Genomic DNA, 13,339 nt, shown 5'->3' with positions numbered 1-13,339 from the left:
TTCTTGTCTCTCCTTGTCTCTGTAGGCTGATGTGACAGAAGTGCAGGTGAGTGTTTTCTTGATGCTTCGGCTAAAAAAACAAGATTGATTTCACCTGCAATTATGGATAGAGTTTGGGACTGTTTCATTTTGAAAGTTTATTGGACATCTGTCACGGAAAAAAAGTTTAAGTTTGTCTGGAGTTCCTGTTATAAACTCTCTGTTTTTGTAAACTCTAATCTATCAAATGCTGGTGAATTTATACAATCAAAAACCATTTCTGTAGGCTGTAACGTATTTAATGTATCCAAGAGACAGTTTAGTTTTCTAGCAACAAACATTAAGGCGGTGCACCTGTTCCCATTTTCCCATTTTCATATTGATAGTGTAGCAGTATGGCAACAGCAAACATGGCAAAAAAAATGGTTTTCAGATATATTAACTCATATTTTCTTTATTATATATATATTTTTGTTTTTATTACTCAGAGGAATCAAGGATCTGCTGGCCCTCCTGGACCTGCAGGTGTCCCGGGAATTGATGGGATTGCTGTAAGTTCCCTCAGCTCTATGACATTGTTCATATCAAGTGGCAAATAGTTCACTGTTTGTGCTCCCTGAAAACAATGAATCTCTTTTGTTTCAGGGGGAAAGGGGAGAAGATGGCGAGGACGGTTATCCTGTAACTATAAAGTTTGATAAAAATTTAAATAATATATTGTAGGGCTCTTTATTGTAGGGCTTTTCATGTATGTGGGACCTTTGTTTTTAGGGACCTGATGGAGATGCAGGTAAACCCGGGTCTTCAGGGTTACCTGGAATTCCTGGAAATGATGTAAGTACTCTATGTTTTATATTCATATTGCATATCTTTTGTTTTTGCCTCAATGAGGTCTACATGCAACACTCCAGGCTGCAAGGAGGTGGAACCACAAAGTACGATCCTCCCACCATGTATTCATACTTATCAGTCTCCTAGAGTGGGCCAATGAAATTTCGGAGCAGGGGATCTTGGATAAATGTGTACAAAAATGTGAGGAATTTATTAAACAGGATGAACAAATACAAATTTCCTTTGTAACAGTGAGGCACTGCTTTTGTCCAAACTAGGGCCTGAGTGTAATCAACTTTGACTCGCTTCAGAGTAAAAAACAAAAAGGGTTAGAAAAACATCCAAACATAATACTGGTGCAGATGATGGACATTGGCAATACTGTAGGTGATTTTAATTCACCTTATAAGTTTAGGCAAATGAAATATCAGTTAATATTGGTGATTAATGGTTTATTTCAATGTCCATCCAGAATGTGTTTCTACATTCAGCAATTATAAAATGTGTTTGTTTTTATACATGAATTCTGATTCATTGTCTGTGTTCTTAGTGGATACATTGGCTGGGATTTTGAAAACAATAGCAGCTTTGTTGGCTGGCTGCTGTTGGTATCTCCTGTTGAGAATCCTCAAAACAGTGTGGAATGATTTCTGTCGGTGGGCTTGTTTGAAATGAGCCAAAGGAATGTTGCTCTTTGCTTGGTTTGTCGTCTGAGACTTTTGCCCTCTGCCCTGCTGCTGGCTTCTCTGTGTGTCTGATAGGTCGAACACGATCTTATGGGCGTCATGACGTGTTCGTAAACTCTTTCATTTCAATCTGACTGAGCAACACTAACCCGCAGTGCAGTATGTATTGAAACACTTTAGAGGAGGGGGTTATTCAAGTTAATCCCACTTGTGAATATTAACATCGTAGGGCTCCTCCCATAAGGAGTATGCTTATGTTATGATGACGTAACATATAGGGGTTGAATGTTGAATTTAGAAATATTGACAGAGAGAGGATAGTATTTCATGCTGCTTTTCAGATTCACACGCAAGGTGAAAATATGCAGGCACTCAAGCACTCTAAGGTTTGTTATGATGTATTAGTTAAGCCTGATGTCTCTTCTCTGCAGGGTTTGACCGGCCCTATTGGAGATCCTGGGCCCGACGGTCCCCCCGGACAGAAAGTGAGTGACTAATGAGCCTTTGCTTTTCCTGCTTCAGAGGCCGTCAGTGAAATGGTGCCAAGCTGCTGTCCGGTTTTTTGGCATGGCAGGGAGAGCTGCAGTGCATAAACCAATTCCTCATGACAAATGAGACTTAATCCTGCAAGTTTTCTGTGTAATCTCCGTGGGGAGTGAAGCCCCAACATCGCTCCTCATTAAGCTAAACATTGCTGGGTCAAGTGTGGCCAGCTCAGTCATGTGATGAGCTAGAGGAATGTTAACTCAGACCGTCTGCAGTCTCACACAGCTCAGTTTTACCTGAACATAGTTTTTGCCTCAGTGTACAAACAGTAATAACTGTAATAAACTGAAATAACGTGTGTTTGATGTGATTAAAGAATATTTTTGCTATCTATCTAATGTGTTTTCTTTGATTTTAGGGTGAACCTGGAAAAACTGGACCTCGTGGAACAGCTGTGAGTTACACATAGTCTCCTCACCTTGATCTAGTTCTTTATCTAAAGTTCATTCTTGTCACATGTCCATCAAACTGTACACAATATTGGGTCATACTTTATATGTTTCTCCCCAGGGTGTTGGGCCAGATGGACCCCCTGTAAGTCATTATTTTATGATACACAGTCAATGCCCCATTTTCTATTGTGCTACCTCAATTTTGTTAAGTTGCATCAAAATTGTGTTACAATAAAATATTTCAACTCTATCTGAATGTGACTTTTAACAGGGACCTCCTGGGCCTGGAGGACTTCCAGGTGAATTGGGAAAAGTTGGACCACCTGTGAGTACAGAGTTACAGTGTTTTAATTAATATAATTAAGACTGAAACATCAAAAACTCACACAAGCAGTGAAGTGTTGGTAAGCTACAACATTATATTGGCCAATCACAGGACATATGTGTTCTTTATGTGTTAGCCAACAAAAAAGAGAAAGGCAGTCCAAGTTGACATGATGAAGACTTTAAGTACCGTAGTGTCCATGAACTGAAAAAGGTGTGACTCCTGAAACTTCAAAAATCTTGTGAAAAAACACATTTGTGCACACACATACTATTAAAGAACACGTTAACACACACATACAATGTGCACTATATACTGTACAATCAAGTGCTCTATTTTACAAACATTTTCTTGTCAAATGCATTTTGGGGCCTTTTTTACATATTCTAAGAAAATTTAGGAATTGATATAAGACTAGAAAATCAACACAAAATAAAGAATACATAAGCATTTCATCTGAATAAATTGCCTAAAGGGTCAGTTTTTTATCAGCACTTCATATCCCAGAAATCATGTTTACTTTAAAGTTAGGACTGTGATTTATTTTATTATAATTCTGCCCTTTGGCTGTAGCTGTCAGTACCAAATTAAATTGGATTTCAGGGTAGTGAGTGTGGACATACAGATAGGGATAGAGATCTCAATGTGTCACAGTACATTTCAATCACCATATATGAAAATAGTAAAAATAGTAAAGTACTTTTCCTCTGCATGACTATTTTCACATAAGAATATAAGAAGTGAGCCAGCTATGCTACATGGCAGACTCAAAAGCAAAATAAACTGTACTGGCTAAAATCAGGTTGAGTTACATTTGAGTAAGAAATGAAAACTACTATACTAAACTATAAACTATACTTAAGATATTTATCAAAAAACACTATGCTTATGCTTTTAGGCTAGCAGAGTCTATATTTTTTATGACACTTGACAGAACATCCAGGATGAATGTATTTCAGCTCTCATCTTTCTACAAGCTGATCTAGCTGACACTAGTTTACTATCCTGCTGTGATAGAGAAAACTGTATATTTCCTCTTCATGTGTAGCTTTTGACACCATTTGTTTCTTACCACAGGGGGCGATGGGTGTGAGAGGGCCACAGGGACCTGTTGGACCAACAGGGCCCAGAGTAAGTGACACAACTTCATTTGACAGCTCACAAGATGTGTAAATTATTACATTTGACCTGATATCTCACAAGGGAAAGAGCATGATGCAGGCAAAGAACTGAAGTAATGCTACCGCTGCACACACACGTCCTCTCTCTAGTGATTTACAAGCTACTTAGATTCATCGTGACGCTGATAAACTGTGATATGAAAGCGTTAACACACATTTTCTCTCAACTGCAGGGTGCAGCTGGAATGCAAGGCAGTGCTGACCTGGTAAAGCTTTGCTCTCTGAAGATTATGACTAAGATTTTTTTGTTGGGCAACATACCCTAAAATATTTTCTGACTTATGTTGTTATTTAGTGTCAAAACTCCTGTCCACCTGGGACCCCCGGACATCCTGGCCTTCCTGGCATGAAGGTGAGTTGAGGGCAAGACTGTTGTGTTGTGCTAAAATCATGCTTGTGACATGATATAATGTGTTTAATTGGTGTTCCCTCTTTTCTCTGTCTGTTTCCAGGGCCACAAAGGTGTAAAAGGTGAAGCAGGGGAACCCGGGAAACAAGGACACAAGGTAAAATATACTCAATTTTGGGAAAAATAATGTTTGCAAATATTCATAGTCCAGTTAGATCAACACAGTGAACGCATTCACACATAAAACTACATAAACGGTTACATAAAAATACAAATTTCCCCCCACAACTGTCACACATGCCACATCGGACAAAAATTATGCACAACTTAAACGTGAAAAAGGGGATTCCTGGCGCCTTTGAGACAAGTATTATTTGCGCTGCTCTATTTCAAGAAGTGATACATGCCTGTGTGTAATGCCCCTGACTCCTTGTAATGCACGGAGGATGATTTATTTGAAATGATGTTCAAGCACAACTACCCCCTTTCCCTGTAATGTGTCCATGCACTATATAAATGGAAATGAGTCTGGGCCTATCTCCCTTTATCACCCCATGCCAGGATATGATTTACTGTCAGTCTGTGCTCTGTCCCCCGGAATGATTTTCTCCTTCACTGAAAGTTTCATTTGAGGGACCTTTTGCCTGTTTTTCCATTCACAAATTCACATATGTAAAGATATTTACAGTTAACAATGGAGCGGCCACATTTTGTGCTGGGGCTAAACGTATTATCCCACAGTATTGGAGGAGAATATTGAAATATAAAATTAGTATTTGAATGACTGTTTAGTGGCACATCCTGTAGTTGTAAAAAGATGTGAGTACTGTGTGACCCAGTTACACACAAAGCATGCAGTGCTTCAGAGTGCATTTGTAAGCCCTCAAACAATGAACAGAAACAATGATATGCCCCAGTAATTACATTCAAAATACAACAATATCAGTGATCTTTATTCACTTGAAAACCTAAGAAGCAAAAACGTGAAGATATTCCACTTCACCATTATCAAACTGCTAGAAAGTGAAGACATTTCTTTTAATCATTCAGCAGTCTGGCTGACTCGAGCTTTTATCTTCCTCTTTTTGCAGAACAAAAACATTGTCTCTATTAAAAGAATATGGGCTGCTTAATTTTTCAGTAGAGACAATCAAGCAGAATTAAAACTATGTTGAAAATTCTCTCTCTGCTCTGCTCGGTGATGTAAACAAATGCTGACCTGTTTCACCGTGTTCACTTGTCTGTTGTGTAATATTTGATTGTCAGATGTGTGTTGTTTACTTGTCTTAATAGCCACTTCTAATACACACAATTAAAAGAAGAAATTGCCTTTTTTAACGACAGAAAATATGCAAAGCCCGAACACCCCTACTGCTATCTATTTTAATGAATATCCCTCCGCAGGTCTACCACTGAGTCAGCACATAAATTATTTGTAATTTGCAAGGCAGGAGAACAGTAATTTGGAGTTAAACCGTCTGCTTTTGCCCCCCTTGCAATCCATTAAAAACTAGGTATTAAACACTTTTAAGAATTGCTGGCTCATTTTCTAATTAACTCACAGCTGATAGGAACAAACAGCCTCCGTTTGAAAAGCGAGGCACAGATGAGATGCCAGTTGCATCATGTTTTAAGATATGGTTTATAATGATGTTTTTTCTGTGTTACTGCTGCTACTACTGATGTTTTTGTTTCTCATTTACACACTCAGGGTGAGGAAGGAGACCAGGGAGCTTCAGGGGAGGTCGGATCCCAGGGACCAATGGTTAGATGCTGTATTTATTTGATGATTTTAGAGCCTTTCAAGTTACAGTTTGCTCTCTGCTGTGTCAGGTTCTCTCTTTTTTTTTTACTCTGCTCACTTGTTGGATCTGTTTGTTATTTCAGGGCCCTCAGGGGATTCGTGGAGCCATGGGAATGATAGGCCCCAAGGGGGAGATGGTAAGTGGTTTTGCGATTTCTACGCAAGCTCATGATACCTTTTATACACATCAAGGTTGTTTATAAATCACTTGCCAATTCAGGGTCAATCACATTAATATTTGTCTTTTAAAATGCTTATCCTTTAAAATATTGTCCTCTGGCAGGGAGCTCGAGGTCCCGATGGAGATCCAGGTCCCCAGGGTGTTGCAGGGGCAACTGTAAGTTTGTCCAATAATGTAGATGTTTTTGTTTCTGCAACAACTGTGGGATGCACTGTATGAGTCATATATGGTTCTTTGCATTATTTCAGGGGGATCAAGGCCAGAGAGGTGTGATGGGTGAGCCTGGGCCTAAAGGTGAAACGGTCAGTAGACACATCATAATGGACATGTTGGTAGGTTGGATTTTGTTTCTATTGTTTTAACATATGTATTGAAAATGTATTTCTGCTTTGTTGTTCAGGGTATTCAAGGGCCAAGAGGAATCACAGGCCTTCCAGGTCCCAAGGGAGAGGCTGTGAGTGTCTGATCAATAACAACAAACAAACTTTAATGTTCGGATACACTGTCTGCAAAAAACTAATTTCAGTTTCCCCTTTCTTCCACCAGGGCTTACCAGGTGTTGACGGTCGTGAGGGTATTCCTGGGATGCCAGGAGCAAAGGTATAGCATTATTCTACTGTTTTATGTGTAAAACAAATACATCTTATTATTACATAAACACTTCCATCGAGGCGTTGCTGTTAGGAGCAGTATTATCTTCATTGTCTGTTTCCCTCCACAGGGAGATGTTGGAAAGGCAGGCGCTCCTGGAGAGGTTGGGCTTCAGGGGCTTCCAGTGAGTATGACCTTTGACCCCCAAACTGTCAAGACTGACTCTGATTGGATGCACCTGAGTAAACTCCTCTGAAGCAGTTTAAAGTACCACAACTCATATTGCACCACAAACTAAACAAGCAGCACTTAAAATAATTTTATTGCATGTCTTATTTTTAAAAAGTCGACAATATAAATTGAAGTTGACCTATTTTCTCTAGATTAACCTTTAAAGCAAATACTGAATTCTCTTCCTCTATGATATTACACACATACAACATGTTAGTAATTATCGTCTTCCTCAGACAGAAATGTGAGAGCAAATTTTTCCCAGCCCTCTAATCTGTGATTAGCCGAATGAAAGGCAGTAATGAGAATCAGTTGGCAAACATGAGCAACCTGACTGTGGCAGCATTAATAAAGATTCTGTAGGCGTGAAAGTCACCGCCTGATTTAAACACCAAGAGCACTTTTTTATCACTTGAAGCTTATTATTATTATTTTTTTATACACAGTGTTTCTTGTAGTGAGCTGAATTTTCCTTTGAAAAAATGGCACTTTGCTTGAAAGTTTTTCTTCCTTTTTGTCATGAGAAAATGTTTACCTGGTTATTGTTGCATCTCTTCTAAACGTGTTCTCTGTTTTAGGGGTTGCCGGGTTCACCTGGACCAAAAGGACAGAGTGGCGCTAAGGTTGTCTGCTTGATTAATTATTAACAATTAGCTGTTTTTTAATTTTCTTTTTTAATTTTCAAAATATGAGAGCTGCTTTGGTTTTCTTTGTGCAGGGAGATGCTGGTCAAGGAGGCCTCCCTGGAACATTGGGTTCTGCTGGCAAAGCAGTAAGTATGAGCATCATACATGCAGGAAGAACAGCCATGATTTTTATCCCCTCTCTGATGTGTCTTTGTGTCATTTTACTGTCACACCACAGGGAGAGCGTGGAGAACAGGGAGAGGTGGGACCTGTTGGACCTATTGGTGAACCTGTGAGTATTCATCCTGGTTGTTTTTCCATTGTTTAAATTCTATTCATACATCTATTTTACTTTCTTATCATTTCCTCTTCTTCCCTACAGGGAAATGTGGGAGAACAAGGCTATGTAGGTCCAGCCGGCAAGCCAGGAGCCAGGGTAAGTTATCAGCTATTAACACGCAAGCTGCGGAACACAATTTAAATTAATTTGTATTTTTCACAAGGAGAGTCACCCTAACAATAATACACTGAATGAAAGACGCTGAAAAGGGGGAAAAGCCTCAGAGGGGTATTGAGTCCTGGCTGTTGTTTCTCTGGAATGTCTCAGAGAATAGACCTGGACTGGATCTCACATGAGGTCTATTTTCACAGTAAGGGGAGACTAGTAAGCAGCGGGCTGAAAGAGCTCTCTGTTCTCCTGGCATTCCTCAGACAGTGGGTCAGCGATCAAAGCCGAATGGCACACACAAACATGGCCGAGAGAATAACTCGCAATGCTGAATGTTAATTATGAGCACATTGTGTGGAAATTATGGCGCACAACATATCCTAACATTTAAACTTGAGTTATTAACAATGTTGACATTCTTATAATTTCAGAAATCTTATCAGGTGTTATGGGTTATAAAGTAGCTTGAAAATGAAGAGCCAAAGTGCTTTATTTTGAGATACATTAACCCCGCTTGGGAGTTTTACTTATCAGATGTGCTTGTTTATTTGTTATAGGGACCCAAAGGTGACCCCGGCCTTCCTGGTCTTCCCGGTCCTCCTGGCCTGCCAGGGGTGAAAGGAGAGAGGGTAAGACAACACCACAATTCCATTCAGAAAGCTTTTCAGATTGAAAGCTATTGTGTTAAAGATTAATTCTCACCAACAAAAAGCTGACCAGCTCCCTCTAGTGTGGACAAAAACACTCTGACCTGTAGCAATGAGCATTGAGTTACTTAGCACATTTGTTTTGTTCATTACAGGGAGATCGTGGAGAAGCAGGACCTAAAGGAGAGCAGGTATGAAATCCTGATATTAATCTTATAAACACTAACATGGCATTTAAATAAAGAAGTGGGCTGCTTTGCATAAATCACTTACAGACTGTATTTTCATAGGGTTCGCCAGGTGATGAGGGAAACCCCGGAGACAAAGGGGATGTTGTAAGTTGTTACACAAACACAAAATCTGTTATTTTACTGCAATTATTCTGTCACAGAAGTACAATTCATCCTGTTTCCATCTTGTTTGTTTTACCAATTGTCTTCTAGGGTGAAATTGGAGAGAGTGGACCAAAAGGAGATGTAAGTTCAAGCAGATTATTTTAACATGGTATCTGAGTGTTTCCTGTGGTGTTAAACCATTAAGAGTTTTGTAATAATTCTCTGGTCTTGTACCCTATTTTCTGTCCAGGTTGGTAACCCTGGTGAGCCTGGCAGACGAGGTCCCGAGGGAAGTCGAGGCCAGCCTGGCATCGAGGGGCCACCTGGCACACCTGGACCTCGGGGCATGCAGGGAAATAGGGGTCTACCTGGAGTGAGAGGGACCCAGGGTCCTGCGGTACGTCCAAAAGAAAACACATCTTACCCTATAGTATCTGTATACCTACAATACCTGAGCAGCAGAGTGCCATAGAGAGGAAAACACAAGCTAACTGTCTTTGACCGAAAACTGAAGCCTAAAACCTTTATGTCAGCATTAAGACTTACAGAGGGTAGACAAATTAATGTAAACAGTCCCTTTTTATATAGAGTGAGTTTTACTCTCTGTGTAGTGCAGTAGATGAAAGGCTGTTTCCTTGACCGAACTAGGGGATATATCATTGGTTTTGTACACAATTAAAGATCAGAAAATGGAAAACTATGCCTCCCTGTTAGCAAACTGTCCATATGTATGCACCAATTTGACAGCAAATGCCACAGGTTAAACAATTAACTTGTAATTCCTACTAGAACTTAACCCGTTAAGAAACTACAGAGACAAAAGTTCCTCTCAAAAAGACATGACAGAGTTTTGAACCCTCACACTCCTAAATAAGAATTAATAATTGTGTATTTGAGTTTATTTGTACAGGTTAAAATCAAAACAACAAACAGATAAGCATAACAAAGACACACAAACTCTGTCTAAATAATATACATATACAAATATAAAAGAAAAATTGTAAATGAAAAACTTTCCTGTATCTTATGCAATCATTTCATGTTTTACTTTTAAATAAAGTTACAGATCCACACATCTAATCTTCATATTCCTAAACACTTAACTAGTTGAGGCTAGAAGATATAGGAGCACTAAATAACTCTCCCTCTCATTTGGTTAAAATGTGTACTCCCTTAAAGTCTACTGAATATATTTTTAAAACTATTAAAGTGGAGGCCATGCATAAGCCCCTCTGGACTTCTCCCTGAACACTTTTATCTCTGTTATTCTGATGTCCTTTTGATAATCTTATAAAATATAAAAATATTTTGCAGCAGCAGGGGAATACAGGGAATTATGTCAGCAAGATGCTCCAAAAATGGTGCTTCATTGGGATTTAAAGTTTTTGCCTCAGGAAATCAGAATCCCAGCTCACCTGCACTCTGACATCCTTGCAGAGGAGGCGGGTAAAAAGAACACTTTCTTATCGAGATCGGTAAAATCTCAACTTAAATTCAATACCTGTGTTGTTGTAAAAGGAGATCCATTTATCTCCACAATACCAACCTGTCAGGGGATTTGAAGCCTCGTTTTTAGCTTCACCAGATTGCATTTTGAGTTTATCAAGTATGTTTTATAAGTGCATATACCATGAACTTTAAACTGTGATGAAAACAGGCAAGTCACTAAAATAGTAGGAGTACTGTTTTCACTGGATAAATGCACTGTGGAACCTTGATGTAAATGTTTTTAGACGCTGTCATGACATATATTATGTCATCTTTTTTCTTCCAGGGTAAAGAGCCAAGTGATCAGCACATCAAACAAGTTTGCATGCGAGTCATGCAAGGTAAGAACCGATAGGCCTTTGACCCCGTTTATCATTCCCTTTGCCTCATTTCATGACTTTAATCTTTCCCAGAATGCCTCATTATACAACCACACATAGAGCCTCCCCTCCATTGTGTCATTGATCTGGGCGGTTGAATACTCCCAAGTTCAAAAGGGAAGGTCTCATAACCAAAACATGAAATAAGCTTCAGCCTTTGTTTATTTGATGGATGAAAGATTTTTCTCTTTGAGCTTTAGAAATGTTTCACTGAAGTCACAACCACTGTTCTCTTCATTCTTTGCTCTTACGTCTTCACAACTCATCTCCTACACTCATGACTTTTTTATACCCGATGTGCTGAAAAATTAATTTCACCTCCAGCAGACCTGCACTCCTCCGCTCCGAGCAAAGAGTCTGCCTGGAAAGGAAATCTTAAAAAAGAGCAGTCAAGCAGCCACTGCATGAATTTTCATCAGGAGCCAGAAAACTGGAATCTTTAAGTGCAAAATACCATGCAGCAAGGAGCCACAGGAGATTAATATTAGATCCATTGTGCCACGAACATAAATTTCCTGTCGCTGATTGCTTGAAATAAAGAGTATTATCTCCTTTCTGCTCAATTTACTGAGGTTCTGTGGAAAAAGGTTGAAAAACAGGAGAAGCTCGAGGGATACCATGAACACAGTTTCACCTCGCTATGCTTCTCTCTGAAGTGAAGCATAAGAGCTCCTGGACCGTCTCTTCTGTCAGAGTTGCTTTGGGCTTTCAGAAATGAGCCTTTTTATGCTATGGCATAAGTTATCACAAAGCATTACTGTCTTAAAATTTCCCTTGATAACAGTCGACTGCAAATATTTAGCTGCCAGTTCTGCATCTGATGGCTCATCATATTATTTCTGTTGTGCTCCAACAGAGCAGCTGGCTCAGTTAGCTGCTAGTTTACGAAGGCCAGAGTCTGGTGTAGCTGGTTTACCTGGCAAACCTGGACTTCCGGGGCCTCCAGGGCCTCCAGGAGACAATGGCTTCCCTGGGCAGGCAGGAGCAAGAGGCCTTCCAGGACTCAAAGGACCACCTGGACCTCTTGGAGTGAAAGGACCAAAAGGTAATGAATGTACAGTATTGTAAGGTGTCATTGTTGTCAAGTGACAAACGTCTGTCTTCATTACATGATGTTTGTTACAGGTGAAATGGGTGACAGAGGCTCCAGAGGGCCCACTGTGCGCGGACCTAAAGGTCAGCCAGGACCTCCTGGACTTCCAGGTGAGTACATTTTGCCTTTTAGATCTTGTTATGTTTAAATCTAGCAAGTAACATCCTGTATAATAAGATTTTTGTGATCACAGGTGAGCCAGGCAAACCTGGCTATGGTCAGGATGGTCGGGATGGACAGAGGGGACCTCCTGGTGTTCCCGGACAGCCCGGTGTGCCTGGGCCTCCCGGTGCAGCTGGTCCTAATGGTTACTGTGACCCCTCAGCCTGCAACCTGCAGGCAGGAGCCGCCCAACAGTCTCTGGATGTGAAGGGGCCTGCAGGGAACTAAGAGCCTCTATGGCAGAGACAGAAAGACTGTTGGATTATCTCCCCTGAGCACACAACATTTTTCACACTTTCGTCTCAGGAGCTGTGGTTTGTGGTGCCTTCGATCCATTAACCTCTAGTCTTGCGAGCATGTTTTGTGCCAACCACATCTCCATCAGAAGGAGCCTGCCTCTTCAAGTTGTAAAAAACACATGAAACATAGTTTTTTTATGTGCTGCAAAAAAATCTAGCTTGTTCTGGTGTGTTTTTCTACCCGAGAGATATTTTTGATATTTCAGGAAGGTGTGCTCACATTTCTGAGACGAGATGAAATGACCAGAAATGTTTGTTTATCCCACTCTCCTCGTACCTCTGTCTGCGTTTTCTTTTTGTGTTCGCTATTTACACTGTTTTCTCAAGTAACAGTTCCTCTACTTTCTCACAAAACATTTCCAATAATTCCCTGAAGCAAATCAGGATTGGACTACAGTATGTTTGGTTTTAGTGCCTTTTTCCAATTACTTTATGCTGTATGTGCTAAAATACCAAAGAAAAACCTGCTGAAAGCTCCATTTTCTATGTCTACATGTCTGACCATCTTTTCAGCTCTGCAGTTCAAAATAAAAAGGAGAGAGGATGAAACTGTCATCAAGTCACACTGACTTCAGTGTGTGTTGTAAATCTGTAAAAAAAAATGTTTGAATTGTGGTTAATTATATTTCCTACAAAACAGCCTGATGTGAGATTTTGCCTCATTGTACAGAATGACAACAGAGTGCCGGTGTGCATATATGGAAGAATATTTTTAATGATGAGGGAAATCCTCATTAATGGAACAAATAAAAAAAAAACACATGC

The 13,339-nt window shown here is 40.0% G+C and overlaps 1 protein-coding gene across 5 annotated transcripts in view; it reads left to right on the top strand.

Annotated features, from left to right (window-relative positions):
* col9a1b (collagen, type IX, alpha 1b) overlaps nucleotides 1-13,339 on the top strand; it is a 20,543-nt gene extending 7,204 nt beyond the window's left edge. For 3 of the 5 annotated variants that reach the window (XM_042432949.1, XM_042432948.1, XM_042432947.1), the window contains 32 exons: nucleotides 26-46; nucleotides 468-530; nucleotides 625-660; nucleotides 751-813; nucleotides 1,928-1,981; nucleotides 2,401-2,436; nucleotides 2,553-2,576; nucleotides 2,706-2,759; nucleotides 3,837-3,890; nucleotides 4,114-4,146; nucleotides 4,236-4,292; nucleotides 4,393-4,446; nucleotides 6,001-6,054; nucleotides 6,177-6,230; nucleotides 6,377-6,430; nucleotides 6,523-6,576; nucleotides 6,675-6,728; nucleotides 6,821-6,874; nucleotides 6,996-7,049; nucleotides 7,675-7,719; nucleotides 7,815-7,868; nucleotides 7,961-8,014; nucleotides 8,105-8,158; nucleotides 8,728-8,799; nucleotides 8,973-9,008; nucleotides 9,108-9,152; nucleotides 9,261-9,293; nucleotides 9,403-9,549; nucleotides 10,927-10,981; nucleotides 11,877-12,065; nucleotides 12,146-12,223; nucleotides 12,307-13,337. In XM_042432949.1, the coding sequence (XP_042288883.1) occupies nucleotides 26-46; nucleotides 468-530; nucleotides 625-660; nucleotides 751-813; nucleotides 1,928-1,981; nucleotides 2,401-2,436; nucleotides 2,553-2,576; nucleotides 2,706-2,759; nucleotides 3,837-3,890; nucleotides 4,114-4,146; nucleotides 4,236-4,292; nucleotides 4,393-4,446; nucleotides 6,001-6,054; nucleotides 6,177-6,230; nucleotides 6,377-6,430; nucleotides 6,523-6,576; nucleotides 6,675-6,728; nucleotides 6,821-6,874; nucleotides 6,996-7,049; nucleotides 7,675-7,719; nucleotides 7,815-7,868; nucleotides 7,961-8,014; nucleotides 8,105-8,158; nucleotides 8,728-8,799; nucleotides 8,973-9,008; nucleotides 9,108-9,152; nucleotides 9,261-9,293; nucleotides 9,403-9,549; nucleotides 10,927-10,981; nucleotides 11,877-12,065; nucleotides 12,146-12,223; nucleotides 12,307-12,503 (1,986 nt within the window). In that variant the 3' untranslated portion in view covers nucleotides 12,504-13,337. Of the gene's footprint in view, nucleotides 1-25; nucleotides 47-467; nucleotides 531-624; nucleotides 661-750; nucleotides 814-1,927; nucleotides 1,982-2,400; nucleotides 2,437-2,552; nucleotides 2,577-2,705; nucleotides 2,760-3,836; nucleotides 3,891-4,113; nucleotides 4,147-4,235; nucleotides 4,293-4,392; nucleotides 4,447-6,000; nucleotides 6,055-6,176; nucleotides 6,231-6,376; nucleotides 6,431-6,522; nucleotides 6,577-6,674; nucleotides 6,729-6,820; nucleotides 6,875-6,995; nucleotides 7,050-7,674; nucleotides 7,720-7,814; nucleotides 7,869-7,960; nucleotides 8,015-8,104; nucleotides 8,159-8,727; nucleotides 8,800-8,972; nucleotides 9,009-9,107; nucleotides 9,153-9,260; nucleotides 9,294-9,402; nucleotides 9,550-10,926; nucleotides 10,982-11,876; nucleotides 12,066-12,145; nucleotides 12,224-12,306 lie in introns of all 5 variants that reach the window. The other 2 variants (XM_042432950.1, XM_042432951.1) reach the window with 2 other exon arrangements.

Source organism: Thunnus maccoyii, chromosome 14 (assembly GCF_910596095.1).
Source record: "Thunnus maccoyii chromosome 14, fThuMac1.1, whole genome shotgun sequence".
NCBI lineage: Eukaryota > Metazoa > Chordata > Actinopteri > Scombriformes > Scombridae > Thunnus > Thunnus maccoyii.
The sequence above is the reverse complement of the archived record's forward strand: the minus strand, read 5'-3'. Positions and strand labels throughout refer to the sequence as shown.